The sequence below is a fragment of the Cherax quadricarinatus genome, chromosome 5 (genome assembly GCF_038502225.1).
Source record: "Cherax quadricarinatus isolate ZL_2023a chromosome 5, ASM3850222v1, whole genome shotgun sequence".
NCBI lineage: Eukaryota > Metazoa > Arthropoda > Malacostraca > Decapoda > Parastacidae > Cherax > Cherax quadricarinatus.
In genome coordinates this window covers 3,995,173-4,012,824 of record NC_091296.1, presented here as the reverse complement: position 1 = coordinate 4,012,824, position 17,652 = coordinate 3,995,173, and the positions used below count along the sequence as shown (strand labels likewise).

Genomic DNA, 17,652 nt, shown 5'->3' with positions numbered 1-17,652 from the left:
CAGAGCAACAGCCTGTGCTCTAGTGTAGACGTCAGACCACCAGCCTGTGCTCTACTGTAGACATCAGAGCACCAGCCTGTGCTCTAATGTAGACGTCAGACCACCAGTCTGTGCTCTACTGTAGACATCAGAGCACCAGCCTGTGCTCTAGTGTAGACGTCAGACCACCAGCCTGTGCTCTACGGTAGACGTCAGAGCACCAGCCGGTGCTCTAGTGTAGACATCAAAGCACCAGTGTGTGCTCTAGTGTAGACATCAAAGCACCAGTGTGTGCTCTAGTGTAGACATCAAAGCACCAGTGTGTGCTCTAGTGTAGACATCAAAGCACCAGTGTGTGCTCTACTAGCGTGGTCAGTGTGACGGGGTCGCGAGTGACCATTGTCTCCTGTCTAAATCATGATGGTGGTGAAGCTATTTTAAGAAATACAATGATATATATACACCCAGAGTGGTGTGTATGATCATACATACACCAAGAGGTGTGTATCTCTTGCTTGTATACACTGAGAAATACGCACTTTTGATCCATAATATCCCCGTGTTGTAGCTACTAGCCTTTAAATGTATCAATATGATGAAATTAATGACAAGGATCTTTATTTAACATTAATGTATAAGACTGGGTAGTGTATAACCGTGTTATCTGGAAGTTTTGTATAACCGTGTTATCTGAAAGTAGTGTATAACCGTGTTATCTGAAAGTAGTGTATAACCGTGTTATCTGAAAGTTTTGTATAACCGTGTTATCTGAAAGTAGTGTATAACCGTGTTATCTGAAAGTAGTGTATAACCGTGTTATCTGAAAGTAGTGTATAACCGTGTTATCTGAAAGTAGTGTATAACCGTGTTATCTGAAAGTTTTGTATAACCGTGTTATCTGAAAGTAGTGTATAACCGTGTTATCTGAAAGTTTTGTATAACCGTGTTATCTGAAAGTAGTGTATAACCGTGTTATCTGGAAGTTTTGTATAACCGTGTTATCTGAAAGTAGTGTATAACCGTGTTATCTGGAAGTTTTGTATAACCGTGTTATCTGAAAGTAGTGTATAACCGTGTTATCTGGAAGTTTTGTATAACCGTGTTATCTGAAAGTAGTGTATAACCGTGTTATCTGGAAGTTTTGTATAACCGTGTTATCTGGAAGTTTTGTATAACCGTGTTATCTGGAAGTTTTGTATAACCGTGTTATCTGGAAGTTTTGTATAACCGTGTTATCTGGAAGTTTTGTATAACCGTGTTATCTGGAAGTAGTGCATAAGTGGGCAGTGTATAACTGTGTTATCTGAAAGTGCTGTATAAGTGGGTAGTGTATAACTGTGTTATCTGAAAGTGCTGTATAAGTGGACAGTGTATAACTGTGTTATCTGAAAGTGCTGTATAAGTGGGTAGTGTATAACCGTGTGATCTGAAAGTAGTGACTTGTGCTGTGGTCTATAAAAGTGAAGGCCATCTAGGGTTAAAACACTATTTGCATTACACAGTTTCTCAAACTGGGTCTTGTAGGCGGTGTTTGTGTGTGTGTGTACATGTACGCCTGAAGCATTTGACTAGTGTACGTCAAGTTCTGCTGCTTGCTGTGCCCAGGCAAGTCACTCCCACAGCACTACGACTCGCCTCCACACCCCAATAACTCACTTCCCTAAAACTCACTCCTACATACCTACAATTCACTCCTGCAATTTACTCCAACAGTTCATTCCTACACCCCTACAATTCGCTCTTACACCCCTTCAGTTCACTTCCCCCCCATGCACATCACTTCCCTCCCTCATTATCTCCCCCTTCCCTTCCTTCCCTCCCTCCCCCTCCCCTCATCAACCACCTTACTGGTTACATTCCCCCAGCAATAATTCACACGTCCGCTAGATGCCACCTGATCCCTTCAACTCATCTATCCATTGCCCCCCTTATCCCCCTCCTCTCATCTCCCTCCTCCCTCCCCCCTGGAACACCAAGAGCTGGTAATCTTGGTGATGGCAGGTGGTACTGGTGGTACCTTTATTACCCCCGTTTTAAAAGGGAACCACCACCTACGCCCTTTTGTAGATTTTAAAAAGCATTGGATCCTATTTATTATGCGTGTGTGGGATCAGATGTTTTATTGTGGGAGAGTTTAGACTGGATCAAAGTCTGCTATATTACAAGAGAATGGGATCCTGTATCTTTATATAAGGATTTAGGACCTATACCCTTATATCCTCTGAATTAAGGATTCAGAAACTGTATCCCTGTATTCTCTGATGTAAGGATTCAGAACCTGTATCCTAGTATTCTCTAATGACATAAAGATTCTGAACCTTTATCCTACTAATGACATAAGGATTCAGAACCTGTATCCTAGTATTCTCTAATAATATAAAGATTCTGAACCTTTATCCTACTAATGACATAAAGATTCAGAACCTGTATCCCACTAATGACATAAGGATTCAGAACCTGTATCCTACTAATGACATAAGAATTCAGAAACTGTGTCCTACTAATGACATAAGGATTCAGAACCTGTATCCTACTAATAACATAAGGATTCAGAACCTGTATCCTACTAATAACATAAGGATTCAGAACTAGTATCCTACTGACATAAGGATTCAGAACCTGTATCCTACTAATAACATAAGGATTCAGAACCTGTATCCTACTAATAACATAAGGATTCAGAACCTGTATCCTACTAATGACATAAGGATTCAGAACCTGTATCCTACTAATGACATAAGGATTCAGAACCTGTATCCTACTAACATAAGGATTCAGAACCTGTATCCTACTAATGACATAAGGATTCAGAACCTGTATCCTACTAATGACATAAGGATTAGAACCTGTATCCTACTAATAACATAAGGATTCAGAACCTGTATCCTACTAATAACATAAGGATTCAGAACTAGTATCCTACTGACATAAGGATTCAGAACCTGTATCCTACTAATAACATAAGGATTCAGAACCTGTATCCTACTAATAACATAAGGATTCAGAACCTGTATCCTACTAATGACATAAGGATTCAGAACCTGTATCCTACTAATGACATAAGGATTCAGAACCTGTATCCTACTAATGACATAAGGATTCAGAACCTGTGTCCTACTAATGACATAAGGAGTCAGAACCTGTGTCCTACTAATGACATAAGGATTCAGAACCTGTATCCTACTAATGACATAAGGATTCAGAACCTGTATCCTACTAATGACATAAGGATTCAGAACCTGTATCCTACTAATGACATAAGGATTCAGAACCTGTGTCCTACTAATGTCATAAGGATTCAGAACCTGTGTCCTACTAATGTCATAAGGATTCAGAACCTGTGTCCTACTAATGACATAAGGATTCAGAACCTGTGTCCTACTAATGACATAAGGATTCAGAACCTGTATCCTACTAATGACATAAGGATTCAGAATCTGTATCCTACTAATGACATAAGGATTCAGAACCTGTGTCCTACTAATGACATAAGGATTCAGAACCTGTGTCCTACTAATGACATAAGGATTCAGAACCTGTATCCTACTAATGGCTTAAGGCTTCAGAAACTGTGTCCTACTAATGACATAAGGATTCAGAACCTGTATCCTACTAATGACATAAGGATTCAGAACCTGTATCCTACTAATGACATAAGGATTCAGAACCTGTATCCTACTAATGACATAAGGATTCAGAAACTGTGTCCTATTAATGACATAAGGATTCAGAACCTGTATCCTACTAATGACATAAGGATTCAGAAACTGTGTCCTACTAATGACATAAGGATTCAGAACCTGTATCCTACTAATGGCTTAAGGCTTCAGAAGTTATGACTGATTACGTTGGTATGTTACAGGTGATGAGTGTGGGTGCTGGAGCTGTGTGTGTCCTGCTAATCACTGCACAGCACCTGGACCAGGTCATACAAACAGCCTACAACACCTACCATGACCTGGAGAACCCCATTAAAGTCTACGGTCCTAATGGTACTGGAGGAGGTGAGAGGGAAGGGGGGGGAGGTGAGGGGGGGTTGGGAGGGAAGGAGAATGGTACTGTAACAATGTATGGGTATCGTTCCTAGCTGGTTCCTAAGTCTTAGTTACTAGTTTCTAAGTCTTAGTTACTAGTTCCTAAGTCTTAGTTACTAGTTCCTAAGTCTTAGTTACTAGTTCCTAAGTCTTAGTTACTAGTTCCTAAGTCTTAGATACTAGTTCCTAAGTCTTAGTTACTAGTTCCTAAGTCTTAGTTACTAGTTCCTAAGTCTTAGTTACTAGTTTCTAAGTTACTAGTTCCTAAGTCTAAGTTACTAGTTCCTAAGTCTAAGTTACTAGTTCCTAAGTCTAAGTTACTAGTTCCTAAGTCTTAGTTACTAGTTCCTAAATCTTAGTTACTAGTTCCTAAGTCTTAGTTACTAGTTCCTAAGTCTTAGTTACTAGTTTCTAAGTTACTAGTTCCTAAGTCTAAGTTACTAGTTCCTAAGTCTTAGTTACTAGTTCCTAAGTCTTAGTTACTAATTCCTAAGTTTTATTTACTAGTTCCTAAGTCTTAGTTACTAGTTCCTAAGTCTTAGCTACTAGTTCCTAAGTCTTAGTTACTAGTTCCTAAGTCTTAGTTACTAGTTCCTAAGCCTTAGTTACTAGTTCCTAAGTCTTAGTTACTTGATCATATGTCTTACTACTAGTTCATAAGTCTTCTTAATCAGTCACTAGTTCCTAATTCTTCTTAGTCAATCACTAGTTCCTAATTCTTCTTCGTAGTCACTAGTTTCTAAGTCTTCTGAGTCACTAGTTTCTAAATCTTCTAAGTCACTTAGTTCCTGATTATTCTTAGCCAGTTAGTAGTTCCTAGAAAATCTTAGAGCTCGGCTAAATATTATCTAGATTAGCTAAATCTTGCTAATAACCCATAAAGGATTAAATCAGGCGTTAAGCACCTATTAGAGAGGTTATAACTGGCACCTAGTACCTCCTAACAACACCTAGCACCTCCTAGCAACACCTAGCACCTCCTAGATACCTAGTACCTCCTAGCAACACCTAGTACCTCCTAGCAACACCTAGTACCTCTTAGCAACACCTAGCACCTCCTAGCAACACCTAACACCTCCTAGCAAAACCTAGCACCTCCTAGCAATACCTAGCACCTCATAGCAATACCTAGCACCTCTAGCAACACCTAGCACCTCCTAGCAACACTTAGCACCTCTTAGCTCGGTGGTACGTGTAGGTAAGTCTCCTAACACCTACTGCCCCCTCTTATCTAGCAGAAAACAGGTATCTGGGAGTTAGCACTGTTGTGGGTGGTATCCTGAGGAAGAGGTCCTACGACCTCACAAGAAAATAATAATAATAATCTTTATTTCTACCAGTACATGTACAAGGTATACAGACCATAGCTGACATCAGTGACATACTATTATATAGAAACCTGCTTGTTACGCTGAGCATTTCCCGCAAATTAGGTTAATTTTGTCCCCAGGATGCGACCCATACCAGTTCACTAACACCCAGGTACCTGCTTACTGCTAGGTGAACACGGACAACATTATTATTATTATTATTAAAGATTAGCCGGTATTCTCCCGGCCCGGGCCTTTTCCAAGTGGTGGCCCGGCCTTGGCTCCCTCTTTAGGGAGTGTCTGAGACCTAAGTCTCCCATGGGAGGAGGCACAAGTACCTCCTCATCTTTGGGACCAACTGTCCCCAGGCCTAGCCACAAGCTAGGCCTCTCTGGTCTGCCATCCCCGCCCCAAAGGGGCAAATGGGAATGACAGTCTTATGAGCTAAAGGTTCGGGCTCGGGCACCTACCCTACCCTTGAAGGGTTAGGCATGGTGTCGATCAGGGACAACAGGTGTAAGGTGACAAACACCCAGGTACCTTCTTACGGACCTCACTGTGTGAGCTGAGTGTGCTACCAACCCAGCTATGGGACTTTCCTGGCTTATCCTGAGTTATTAGCCCTCCGGGTTAATAACCCGAGTATACTCTTTATCTTATGACTATCTGGCTTCAAAATTTAAACATGAAGCGAAAGAAAACATTTTAAGATGATGAAAAATGTTTTAGTCCCCGCTGTGTGCGTCTCTGTTTTCTGAAGTTAATATATTTATTGGGAAACTGTGCTAAATTTAAAGGGGCCCCACATTCAAAATTTAAATATTGATTTCTTATATGCAGAACACAGATAATGTGGTTTACATGTGATAAAACATTGTTAGGCACAATAGAAAACCACTAGCGCTAAATCCGTAGGGGTCATAAAGCTCCTGGAAGGCAAGGACCCCAATGGAAATAAGTTACTTATACGTATAAGGTTATTCGTTTTACACAAATACATTACATAGATTATCATACATAGCAGCATATGTGTAGAGACTTTTGGGGGTTATCCTGATGGGTAATTTACACTATGTATGATAATTATACTGAAGTGTACCTGTGCCTAAATAAACTGACTTATTCAAGCTCGATTCAGGGAACCGGAGCACAGGTCCAGTTCCTCAGATCAACAGCCCCTCACCAGCTGTGCTGAGACCATTGTTAGTGAGTTTATTCAGGTACAGGTACACACATATACAGTTAGTACATAAATTATCATACATAGCAGCATGTGTATAGAATACCCACGAGGATAACCCAAAAAAGTAAAAGTGACTTATTTCCATTGAGGACCTTGTAATATCTTATTTGAAACTGAAAACAGTAAAGTAACTCAACTATTTGAAAAGCAGTTAAAATAAAGATATATACAGGTAAACTGAATTATTTACATTAACATTAAAGAGAGGATCAGATCACGGTAATAAGTACATACATGTATGTTAGCTATACAAGAAGTCACTCTCCTCCCTTTCAGTAGCTACATTCATTAGGCACCTTTTAGCTCTCTTCTTGAACTGGCTCATGCTAGGACAGGCTTTGATATTTGCAGGCAGTCCATTCCACTCCTTTATTACTGCACAGTAAAATGGGTTTGAAGCCTGACCACTAACTGTGGGCACTACAAAGCTGTGTTCCCTTTCCCTAGTACTATACTTGCTCTGGTTCCCAGCCTTGACAAACTTGGCAACAAGGTATTCTGGACACTGTTGGTTATTGTAACTAAAATTTATACTTATTCTTTGGAAGAGGAGCCCCTCACTGACATCAAGGCACCTCTTTAGAGGGCGGATATGAAATTGTTGGAGAGAATAGTAATTTTGGGTATTTTTTTAATATAGTTACACTTCAAGTATAGTATTAATTACCCTTGAAAGTGTCGATAATTTTTTAATTTAGTTTCAGTGCTCAGTGTGCTATGGTAAACTTGAATTAGCTAATTCTATGATATCATATATTTGTATGATTTGAAAAAAACAATATGTTAAGAGACTTTATATGTATTTTTAGCCAGCCTTAAGCACTCCTAACACCCGTCAGTCAGTCTAGAGTTCTTCCAGCACACATATACTCAGCAGAAAATCCTTCTAACTCCTGTCTAGTCAGCCTAAACCCTTTCTAACACTCTGACATATGTCTAATCAGCCTAAAATTCTTGTAACACCTGTTTAGTCAGCCTAAAACTTTTAACACCCATCAAATCTTCTAAAAGCAATCAAGTCAGTCTAAAACTCTAACATCCATTTAATCAGTTTAAAATATTTCTAATCCCTGTCTGTTCAGCCTAAAGCCCTTCTAGCACTCATCTAAAATTCTTCTAACACTCAACTAGACAGTCTAAAAATTCCTCACGTCCCCTGCTAATGGTATCTGTGTCCCGCAGGAGCGAGGGAGCTGAACCTGGCAGACCCAGAGCTCATGTACATAGAATGGAGCATCATAGCCACCCTTCTCTTCATGTTCGTCTGCACCGTCGTAGACATACTGCTTGTCATAGGTGCCGTCAGAGTAAGTCCTAAGCTGTTGACTTGGTCTTTCCTGGTCCCACTGGGGTGTACTGGGTCCTGCAAGGTCCTGCAGTGCCCTACAATATTCTCCTGAACCTCAAACAGTCATATGTTACAATTCACATATCTTGTGTCTTAAACAGAATGGGTAACGCCTTGGGTGATATGTGGAACAATACATACAGGGCTATGCATAGAGGGCAATACTTAGAGACAGGAGCAGATCTACTATGAGACTAATGAAGCTTAATTTTCAGGGCCCCTAATCCCGGAGGGCCCAAGAAGTGACTTGAGTCCACATTGCTTAAAAATTTTGAGTCTACTGTATGAGAAGAGGTTGCAATAGGGCCCTCATAACAGTTCAAGCTTCAGAGCCCCAGAAATGTAGGTCTGCCACTGACTACAGATACAGGAGATATTGTAGATGGTGTAGTGTATCACTCATATATGCAGTCACTGTAGTCACTAATTTATGCAATCACTGTAGTCATCAGTGTATCAGTGTAGTTATTAATTTATTCACTGTGTCATTGTAATACATGTAGTATATCATTGTAGTTACTGTAACCTTGCTGTATCTTACAGGAGATGCCGTGGATGCTGATGCCATGGATGGTGGTACAATGGGTCACCATATTCCTCACTATAGCATTGTTTGGCCTTGTACTCTGGGTGAGTCTGTCTATCTAAATCAACTTTTTTAAAACTGAGACCTACTGAAAATCCCATACATAGATATAAGGACAAGAATTACACTAGATTACCACAGCCAGGATATTGGCAGTTTGGAGGGATATGTTGTATATCTTTATACGTATATGCTTCTAAACTGTTGTGTTCTGGGCACCTCTGCAAAAACAGTGATTATGTATGAGTGAGGTGAAAGTGTTGAATGATGATGAAAGTATTTTCTTTTTGGGGATTTTCTTTCTTTTTGGGTCACCCTGCCTCGGTGGGAGACGGCCAACATGTTAAAATAATAATAATAATAATAATAATAATAATTTTTACTTTAATCTTGATATTAGGGGCTTAAAGGAGAGACATGATAAGAACATACAAAATACTCAGAGGAACTGATAAAGTAGACTGAGAAAGGATATTTTGAGAGGTGGGAAACGGGTACAGCTAGAAGTTAAAAATGTGGATGAGTCACAGGGATGTTAGGAAGCATTTCTTCGGTCTGAGGATGGTCAGGAAGTGAAATGATGCCAATGAAGAAGTGGCAAAGGCAGACTACATTCATACAAATACAAAAATGCAGATTTTTGTTTTTGTATGCAGTACAAAATAATGTACCTTTGATGAGTTTTGAGAATTTTTCTATTCCTGGAGCCCGGCCATGGGGCAGGCTCATCTGGTGCTAGCCTGGTCAAGGCACTAGTATGCAATGTATTTCAACAAGGAGACAGTAAATCTTTCAAATGCCAAGTTGAGAGGCAAGGCCAGGAGCTAAGATTCAGTCCTGGAATAAGTTACATGAGCAACACCTGGGTATCAGTGTTTAATGGGGTATTGCAAACCAATGACTTTTCCAGTTCAGTATAAAGATGATAGTATATTAAGACAGTAAGAGATGGGGTAATCAGTCCCTCAGCCTAGAAGCTGGTGTTCAGTAGTGCCTTAATTACCCAGTATGAAGGCAGCAAGTCCATAGCTTGTATTCATTTACGTATTTTTCAATACCGGTATTTAGTTAATTACAGTAATTATATGTTTATTTACTTATTCAGTGACAGTAGTTATTCATTTACTTATTTATTAATCACATGACATTCATATTTGACTTATGATATTTTTTATTTATGATAGGTTCGTCAGAATGTAACCCCATTGTAAGTTGAGGAGTGCCTGTACACCCACTAATTCCTGTGTCTTGTGTCCTCTATACAGCATGAGCTAGTGGCGATGCCCAGGTACTGGTGGGCGGTGATGTTCGTGGTGGCGGTGGTGATTCTAATGATCCTGGCCTTCGTGTTAGTGCTCTCTCTATACCAGAGTGTCAGGGAGAGGGAGATGCCAGAGTTCTACCAGGGAGCTGAGCTCGTGGTGAGTACTGGCAAGAGTTACACTCAGGTGGCAGACAGACACCTGATTGGTCAGTCAATGATTTGCAGGCCAGGACTTGCAGATGGAGGATCCAACCTCTACCACCTCTTTTATGAGGAAAAGGCATTTATAATAATAATAACAATAATAATAATAATCTTTTTTTCTACAAGTACATGTACTGTACAAGGTATACAGACCATAGCTGACATCAGTGACATACTACTACTAGTATATAGAAAGCCACTTGTTGTGCAGAGCATTTCAGGCAAATTAGGTCAATTTTGTCCCAGGATGCTTGTGAAGGCTTACTCAGCCCTGTAACAACTTCAGACAGTATAACCCAGGCTGGCTCCTCCTCAGGAAAATTAGTGAATAGAAAAAGAAATAACAGACAAACATAAACACTTTATTATGTAGAAAATATAAAATATAAAACACTTAAATATGAAATATTAATCCTACATTAAAGAAAATGAAAAAGGAAAAATATAAATGATAACTGAATTCAACGCTAATTTAACACTTGGGTGTCTGGTGTTGGTGACACTGCTTGTTGAAATCGTAGCCGTTGCTGATGATGGGGGGGGGTCGCAGGTGTTGGTGACCACCACTGGCTAGTTCTTCACAGATTAACGCCGTGAGTAGTATCCCGATGACAGGAAAGCAGGTTCTTCACCGCTGCAATGATGTGGGGTTACGTCCTGCAATTTCATACAGGTGCACAGGTAATTAGATCCAAAATGGAGAAGTCTCTGGACGTTAGTCCTTCTCCTGTTCTTCTCGTTGATTGACAGGTGACCCTCACTGTCATCGAAGAGTAGTGTTGGGAGCTGCGAGTCGAGTCATTTACTGTTTGACCAGAGCCCCACACGTCACCTTTCGAGGGGGGGGAAGAGGGAGGGTAAGGGATAGCGGGAGCTAGACTGACCCTACGTTAACAAGCAGCCGGCAATCAAACTATCACTTTAGGGGTGGGGGGGAAGAAAAAGCGGGAAAAACAGGAGCGTGACTTACCCTACCTTAACTAGTAGCCGGCAATGAAATTATCACTTTCGGGGAGGGGGAAGAAAGGCGGGAGCGTGACTTACCCTACCTTAACTAGTAGCCGGTAATGAAACTATTGTTACTATATTGCTACTCCTATCTATTGAACTTTTCCCTCACACTCCCCCATACCAAGACTTATAGTCAAGGAGTATAAGAAGAATAGGCGAGGAAAAAGTTCTAACATGTGGAAGTCGCGTAAGGCAACAAATCTTCTACTGACTGTCACGACTTAACCAGTCAGAGAAATAATTGGATGGACCATTGATATACACAATATGGAACTTAAAAGCCTGGAGTGCCAATGTCCACTTCAAGAGGCGACTGTTGGTTCCCTTAAAAGTTTCTAGGTATATCAAAGGTTTGTGGTCCGTTTCTAAAATGAATTCTTTTCCCAGCAAATAAAATTTAAGTTTGGAGATACCCCACACAAGGGCTAAACATTCCTTTTCTATTGTGGAGTATCTTGTTTCTGCGGGAAGGAGTTTCCGGCTTAGGAAGCATACAGGGAAGGGAGTACCATCATGGTATTGTAGTAACACTGCACCTAAGCCAGTATTGGAGGCATCAGTTCTCAAAGAAAATGTTTTATTAATATCTGGAATCTTAAGTATAGGGTCTTTCGAGAAGATACTTTTAATCTCATTAAACTTTTCCCAAGCTACATCGGAAAGTTCAAGAGGTTCCTTCACAGACTTTTTAAGGAAGTCCGATAAGATGCCTGTAAGATCAGCAAGATTCGGGATAAACCGTGCATAAAAATTTACAGAACCAAGAAAGCTACGCATGAGCTTCTTGGTTTTGGGGAATTTAAATTCTAATAAAGCTTTGATCTTACTGGGGAGAGGCTGCAGAGAGTTATTAGAAAGTATCAGTCTAAGATATCTAATCTTGTTATACCCAAGGAAGCATTTCTTCGGCTTGGCAGTGAGGCCATGTGAGCGTAACCTACGCAAAACTGATGTTAATGTTTGGATATGTTCGCCCCACGTAGATGTCATTACGTAAATGTTATCAAAATAAACTGAAACATTTGGCATATTACCCAAGACCTTTCTCATCAGTCTCACGTAGGTAGCACAGGCAGTTACCAAACCGAAGGGCATAGTTCTATATTGCATCAGTCCTTGGTGTGTAGGAAAAGCGGTGTACTGCTTAGAAGAAGGATCTAACATTACTTGATGATATGCCTGCGCAATATCAATCTCTGAAAAGAAGGAAGAGTCATAAAATTTGTGTAGATCGCTATCTATTAAGGGCATAGGCTCAGCATCCCACCAAGTTATAGCATTAAGGCCTCTGAAGTCAATAGCAAGTCTATATGAATTATCCTCCTTCTTAACCATGACTACTGGTGAACAATATGAAGATACTGAAGGTTCAATGATCTTTAGTTTTAATAATTTGTCTATCTCTCGGTCAAATGCATCCCTAAGGTGAACTGGAACTGGGTATAATTTTCGTTTGATAGGATTGTCCGTCACTAAGTCAATCTTATGGACTACCGTGGAGGTAACACCTGGAATATCAGTAAAGATGTCTGATAAGTTACTCACACATTGAAGTAGTTCATGTCTCTTATGGTCATCCAAAGATTCATTAATATTAATGTTGGTTGCGCCCGAGTGGTCAAGAGTCACCAAGTCATGTAGTTCTTCATCATAGTCTAAGTTAGAGGTGTCAATTACGCACACTTTACATTCTTCAGTTGTTTTATCAAGTTCGTGTGGAAAAACTAAGTCAAAGTTATTAAGGCAGTTAACCGAATTTCTTCGGTAATATTTCTTAAGGATGTTGATATGATAAAGCTTAGGTTTCCCCTTGACTTCTATGAGGTAGTCAACTTTCCCACAAATTTTTAATACTTTATATGGACCTTTCCATGCTAGTAATAATTTATTTGACTTGATAGGCAAAAGTACAAGAACTTCATCACCTACTTTAAAACTTCTCCTCTGACTTTTGGAATCAAAATAGGTTTTGTACTGGTCCATTGACAAGCTTAGGTTTTTCGAAACTATGTCAGAGGTCTCCTCAGGTTTGGATCTAAGGTCAAGGAGAAACTGGTAAGAAGACTGAACCTCAGCATTTACCTCCTCATTAGTCCATAAGTCATGAAGGATGGACAGTGGACCTCTGGCCTGTCTACCATAGAGAAGTTCAAAAGGTGAAAACCCCAAAGAGTCACTGGGAACTTCCCTCATGGCAAACAAAGCACAGGGTAGGTAACGATGCCACTCCTTAGGTTTAAGGGAGCAAAGTTTCCTTAAAATGGACTTGAGAATCGAATGCTGGCGCTCAATCCTCCCATTACAGCTGGGATGATAGGGTGTGGTGAAGAGAGGCTTCACTCCCAGAAGTTGGTATAGATGTTGCATTAAGTCAGATGTGAATTGTGTCCCACGGTCAGACAAAATTTCTCTAGGGATGCCCACTCTGGAGAAGATGGACAAAAGGGCTTCAGCCACCTCTGTAGTAGTTATAGTCTTTAAGGGAACGGCTTCAGGGAAACTCGAAGCATAATCAACTAATGTTAATATATATCTATGTCCCCCAGATGAAAGTGGAGATAAAGGACCAACGATGTCAATAGCTACTCTTTCAAAAGGTACCGTAAAGACTGGCATTTTGACCATAGGTACTCGCCTGGTACCTCGGGAGGATGACAGTTGGCAAACTTTACACGATCTACAATAGGTAGTGACATCTGAGGACATTTTTGGCCAAAAATAGGTTTCCCTAATTTTATTTAAGGTTTTACGATGCGAGAAATGTCCGGCCACTGGCAGGTCATGAGCCATTTTAAGAACAGTCTCTCTGCATTGACTTGGAACAACTAAGATGGAATAGTCTATCTCATCTGAATTGAATTTGAATACTGACTTGTACAAGATACCTTTTATATATTCAAATTTATATGAAAAGTTTTTCCTTTGGATAACTTGATTTTGTTTAGCGGCATTATGGCAATTCTGAAGAGAAGGGCAATTACGTTGTAAATTGACAAAGGAGTCCTTCGATATGTCTAAAGGCTTAAAGTCAGGGAAAATCAAAGGATGGACAGTAGGGGAAGCATGGGCTTTGGTCTGAGCCCTAGTCAAGACATTTATGGTATCGGAGGTGATATCTTCACTTTCATCTAACAAGTGAACCGGTGATCCTACTACCTTGCTTTCGAGAGTAGCATCACTGGTTTTTAATCCCACATGAATCTCACGAGACATTGTCTCATCTGAACTTTCGAGGGGCTTCTCCGACTCTACAGGAAGAGGATCTGAAACACCTATGTCCATCTTTGGTGATGAAAGGTCAACCTCAGAAGGAAGAATGGCACCTTTTACATTGCCTATTAGTACGGAGCAAGAAGTGATGGGAGCTAGTGCGGCTTCAGACCAACCTGTGAACCATTTAGACCTAATGTAACAACGGATGGTAGGAAAAGTGTCCGTACGGCCCAAGTAGTCTGAAAGTATAGCAGAGGAATGAGTTTCTTTAAGATTAGGGAACAGCTTATCAGAAATGACTATACATGTGCATCCAGTGTCTCGTAAAATGGTAGATACATTAAGTCCATTAACTGTTCCTGAACGGAAGGGTGCTTGGTCATTACAGTCTTTAAAACATCTTCCAACTTTTTGGACCTTCTTAGAAGGACAATCTGGACGTTTATGTCCCTTAACACCACACAAATGACAAACAGGAATAAAAGAAGTCATTTTACTTTCCACTAGAGGCTTTGATTTCTTAAGGTCTGATGAACCCTTACCCTTAGGGTTCGATCCCTTTAGGTCTTTATAGGAATTGTGAGCCTCAGCATACAGGTCAGCAGCCTCAGCAACTTCCTCAGCTTTAATCAGGTTACGTTCTCTGATGAATGTTCGTATTTGGTGAGGAAGAGCTGTCAGGAACTGGTCAGCAACCATGAAGTCTCTAAGAGATTCATAACTGTGATCAATTCCTGAACTATCTATCCAAAAGTCGAACAAACGAAAGAGTGTTACCTGTAACTGCTGAAAGTTCTGGCCAGGCTGTAAGGTGGCATACCTGAAATCTTTCCTGTAAGAATTAGTGGTTTTTTGATATGCTTTAAGGATTGCCTTCTTTAGTAGGTTATAATTACATATGATATCCTGCGACAAAGTTGCATAGATATTCAAAGCAGTACCAGAAAATAACATTCCTAACCTGGTAGCCCAGGTGTCAGCAGGCCATTCACAGAGGGTAGCGGTATTTTCAAACCTGATAATGTATGAAGTTATGTCTTCCCCCTCTGTGAAGGGAGGTAAATTAGGTGTTGGAATATGTGCACTGACTGCATGTTGTTCCATTACTCCTTCCTCTAATTGTTGTTGTGTAAAAGTTAACTTTTTATTCTCTAATTCAAGGCGAGATTTTTCGAGCTCGCGATCCTTTTCTCTTTCCTCAAGTTCTCTTAATTTAACTTGTTCTTCACGTATCTTAGCTTGTTCCTCACGTTCTCTAGCTCTTTCCTCACAATCAAGTCTATCACGTTCTTTTTGGTCTTCTCGCTCTCTTTCTGTCTTTCTCGGATTTCTCTCTCAATTCTCTCTCTCTCCTTTTTCTCCTGTCTTTCAAGGTTCTCTTTCTCCTTTTTCTCTTCTCTTTCGATTCTCTCTCTCTCCTTATTCTCTTCTCTTTCCCTTTTTAGCTGTCTTTCTTCTCTCTCAATTCTCTCTCTTTCAAGTCTTTCCTGGATCTTAGCACTAATGAAAGATTCTAAATTTTTCCCTGTTATTCCTAACTTACTTCCAGCATTCATCCAAAACTGGTATTCATCCATACTTGCAAGAATAACTTAAACTATCAGGGGAAAATGAAACGGGTATTAAAGAAAACGGAGGGTTCAATTCCTGCTCCGCTCAAACTGTAAATAAACCAGAGGGCTCGATCCCTGCTTCAATTAAACAATATGTATTAACGAAAACGAAGGGTTCTATGCCGGCTCCAAGCAAACAGTAAGTAGAATGGGGTCACTTGACCATCCAATCTTCTCACCAACAAATCAAGAGTGTCCTATAACAGTTCCCTTGATATAATAAAGAGCTCAATGAAACAAGTTGTCACTGGAAAATCTCGAGTCCCTAGAGTCTAATCCTCCAAAGTGTTTCAAGCTCCAAAAGGTGGCAGAATTAAATATTATATCCTGCCTGACTTGACTTACAATAAATTGAGACTATAACAATCACCAAATCTTTTAAATACCTGTACTGTAGTCCTACCATAGAGAATGATTACTCATGGCTGGTGGTAACCGTCTGTGGTATGCGGCGTTGAAGTTCCAATGGTAGATTCGAGATGGAGTTGAATCTTGATTCAGTAGAGTTGATCCTGGCAAGGTCGCCACTTGTGAAGGCTTACTCAGCCCTGTAACAACTTCAGACAGTATTACCCAGGCTGGCTCCTCCTCAGGAAAATTAGTGAATAGAAAAAGAAATAATAACAGACACACATAAACACTTTATGTTGAAAATATAAAATATAAAACACTTAAATATGAAATATTAATCCTACATTAAAGAAAATGAAAAAAGGAAAAATATAAATGATAACTGAATTCAACGCTAATTTAACACTTGGGTGTCTGGTGTTGGTGACACTGCTTGTTGAAATTGTAGCCGTTGCTGATGGGGGGGGGGGGGGGGTCGCAGGTGTTGGTGACCACCACTGGCTAGTTCTTCACAGATTAACGCCGTGAGTAGTATCCCGATGACAGGAAAGCAGGTTCTTCACCGCTGCAATGATGTGGGGTTACGTCCTGCAATTTCATACAGGTGCACAGGTAATTAGATCCAAAATGGAGAAGTCTCTGGACGTTAGTCCTTCTCCTGTTCTTCTCGTTGATTGACAGGTGACCCTCACTGTCATCCAAGAGTAGTGTTGGGAGCTGCGAGTCGAGTCATTTACTGTTTGACCAGAGCCCCACACGTCACCTTTCGAGGGGGGGGAAGAGGGAGGGGAAGGGATAGCGGGAGCTAGACTGACCCTACGTTAACAAGCAGCCGGCAATTTCGGGGAGGGGGAAGAAAGGCGGGAGCGTGACTTACCCTACCTTAACTAGTAGCCAGTAATGAAACTATTGTTACTATATTGCTACTCCTATCTATTGAACTTTTCCCTCACAATGCTACCCACACTAATCAGCTAATACCCAGATACCTATTTTACTGATGGGTAAACAGGGACAGCAGGTGACTTACGGAAACACGTTTTTCTTATATAGACAGATTTGACAAAGAAAAAATTCTTGATATTTGTATTAGTATCTTTCTTTACTGTGTATGTATTTATTATTTAAAAAACTCATTATCTTTTTATAGCTGTTATTCAATGTATAAGAAGGAATAAAAGTCACATTAGTGTAGCTGCTAACCCCCTTCACCACTAAGCCACAAACTGGGAATGGAAAGTACCTGCATTCTGTAGTGTAGTGTAGGCATGCCTCTGGCAAGACAGTGATGGAGTAAATGATGATGAAAGTGTTTCTTCTTCTTTTTTGAGCCACCCTGCTTTGGTAGGAAATGGCCAATGTGTTAAAATAAATAAATAAATAAATATATATATATATATATATATATATATATATATATATATATATATATATATATATATATATATATATATATATATATATATATATATATATATATATATATATATATATAT

At 40.0% G+C, this 17,652-nt stretch overlaps 1 protein-coding gene across 3 annotated transcripts in view; it reads left to right on the top strand.

Moving 5' to 3' along the window:
• The window catches only part of LOC128684910 (uncharacterized), a 110,460-nt gene that overhangs the window by 88,682 nt on the left and 4,126 nt on the right, over nt 1–17,652 (top strand). For 2 of the 3 annotated variants that reach the window (XM_053771257.2, XM_053771258.2), the window contains exons 3-6: nt 3,842–3,983; nt 7,749–7,873; nt 8,458–8,544; nt 9,766–9,921. In XM_053771257.2, coding sequence (XP_053627232.1) covers nt 3,842–3,983; nt 7,749–7,873; nt 8,458–8,544; nt 9,766–9,921 — 510 coding nt within the window. The remainder of the gene's footprint in view (nt 1–3,841; nt 3,984–7,748; nt 7,874–8,457; nt 8,545–9,765; nt 9,922–17,652) is intronic. The other variant, XM_053771259.2, reaches the window with a different exon arrangement.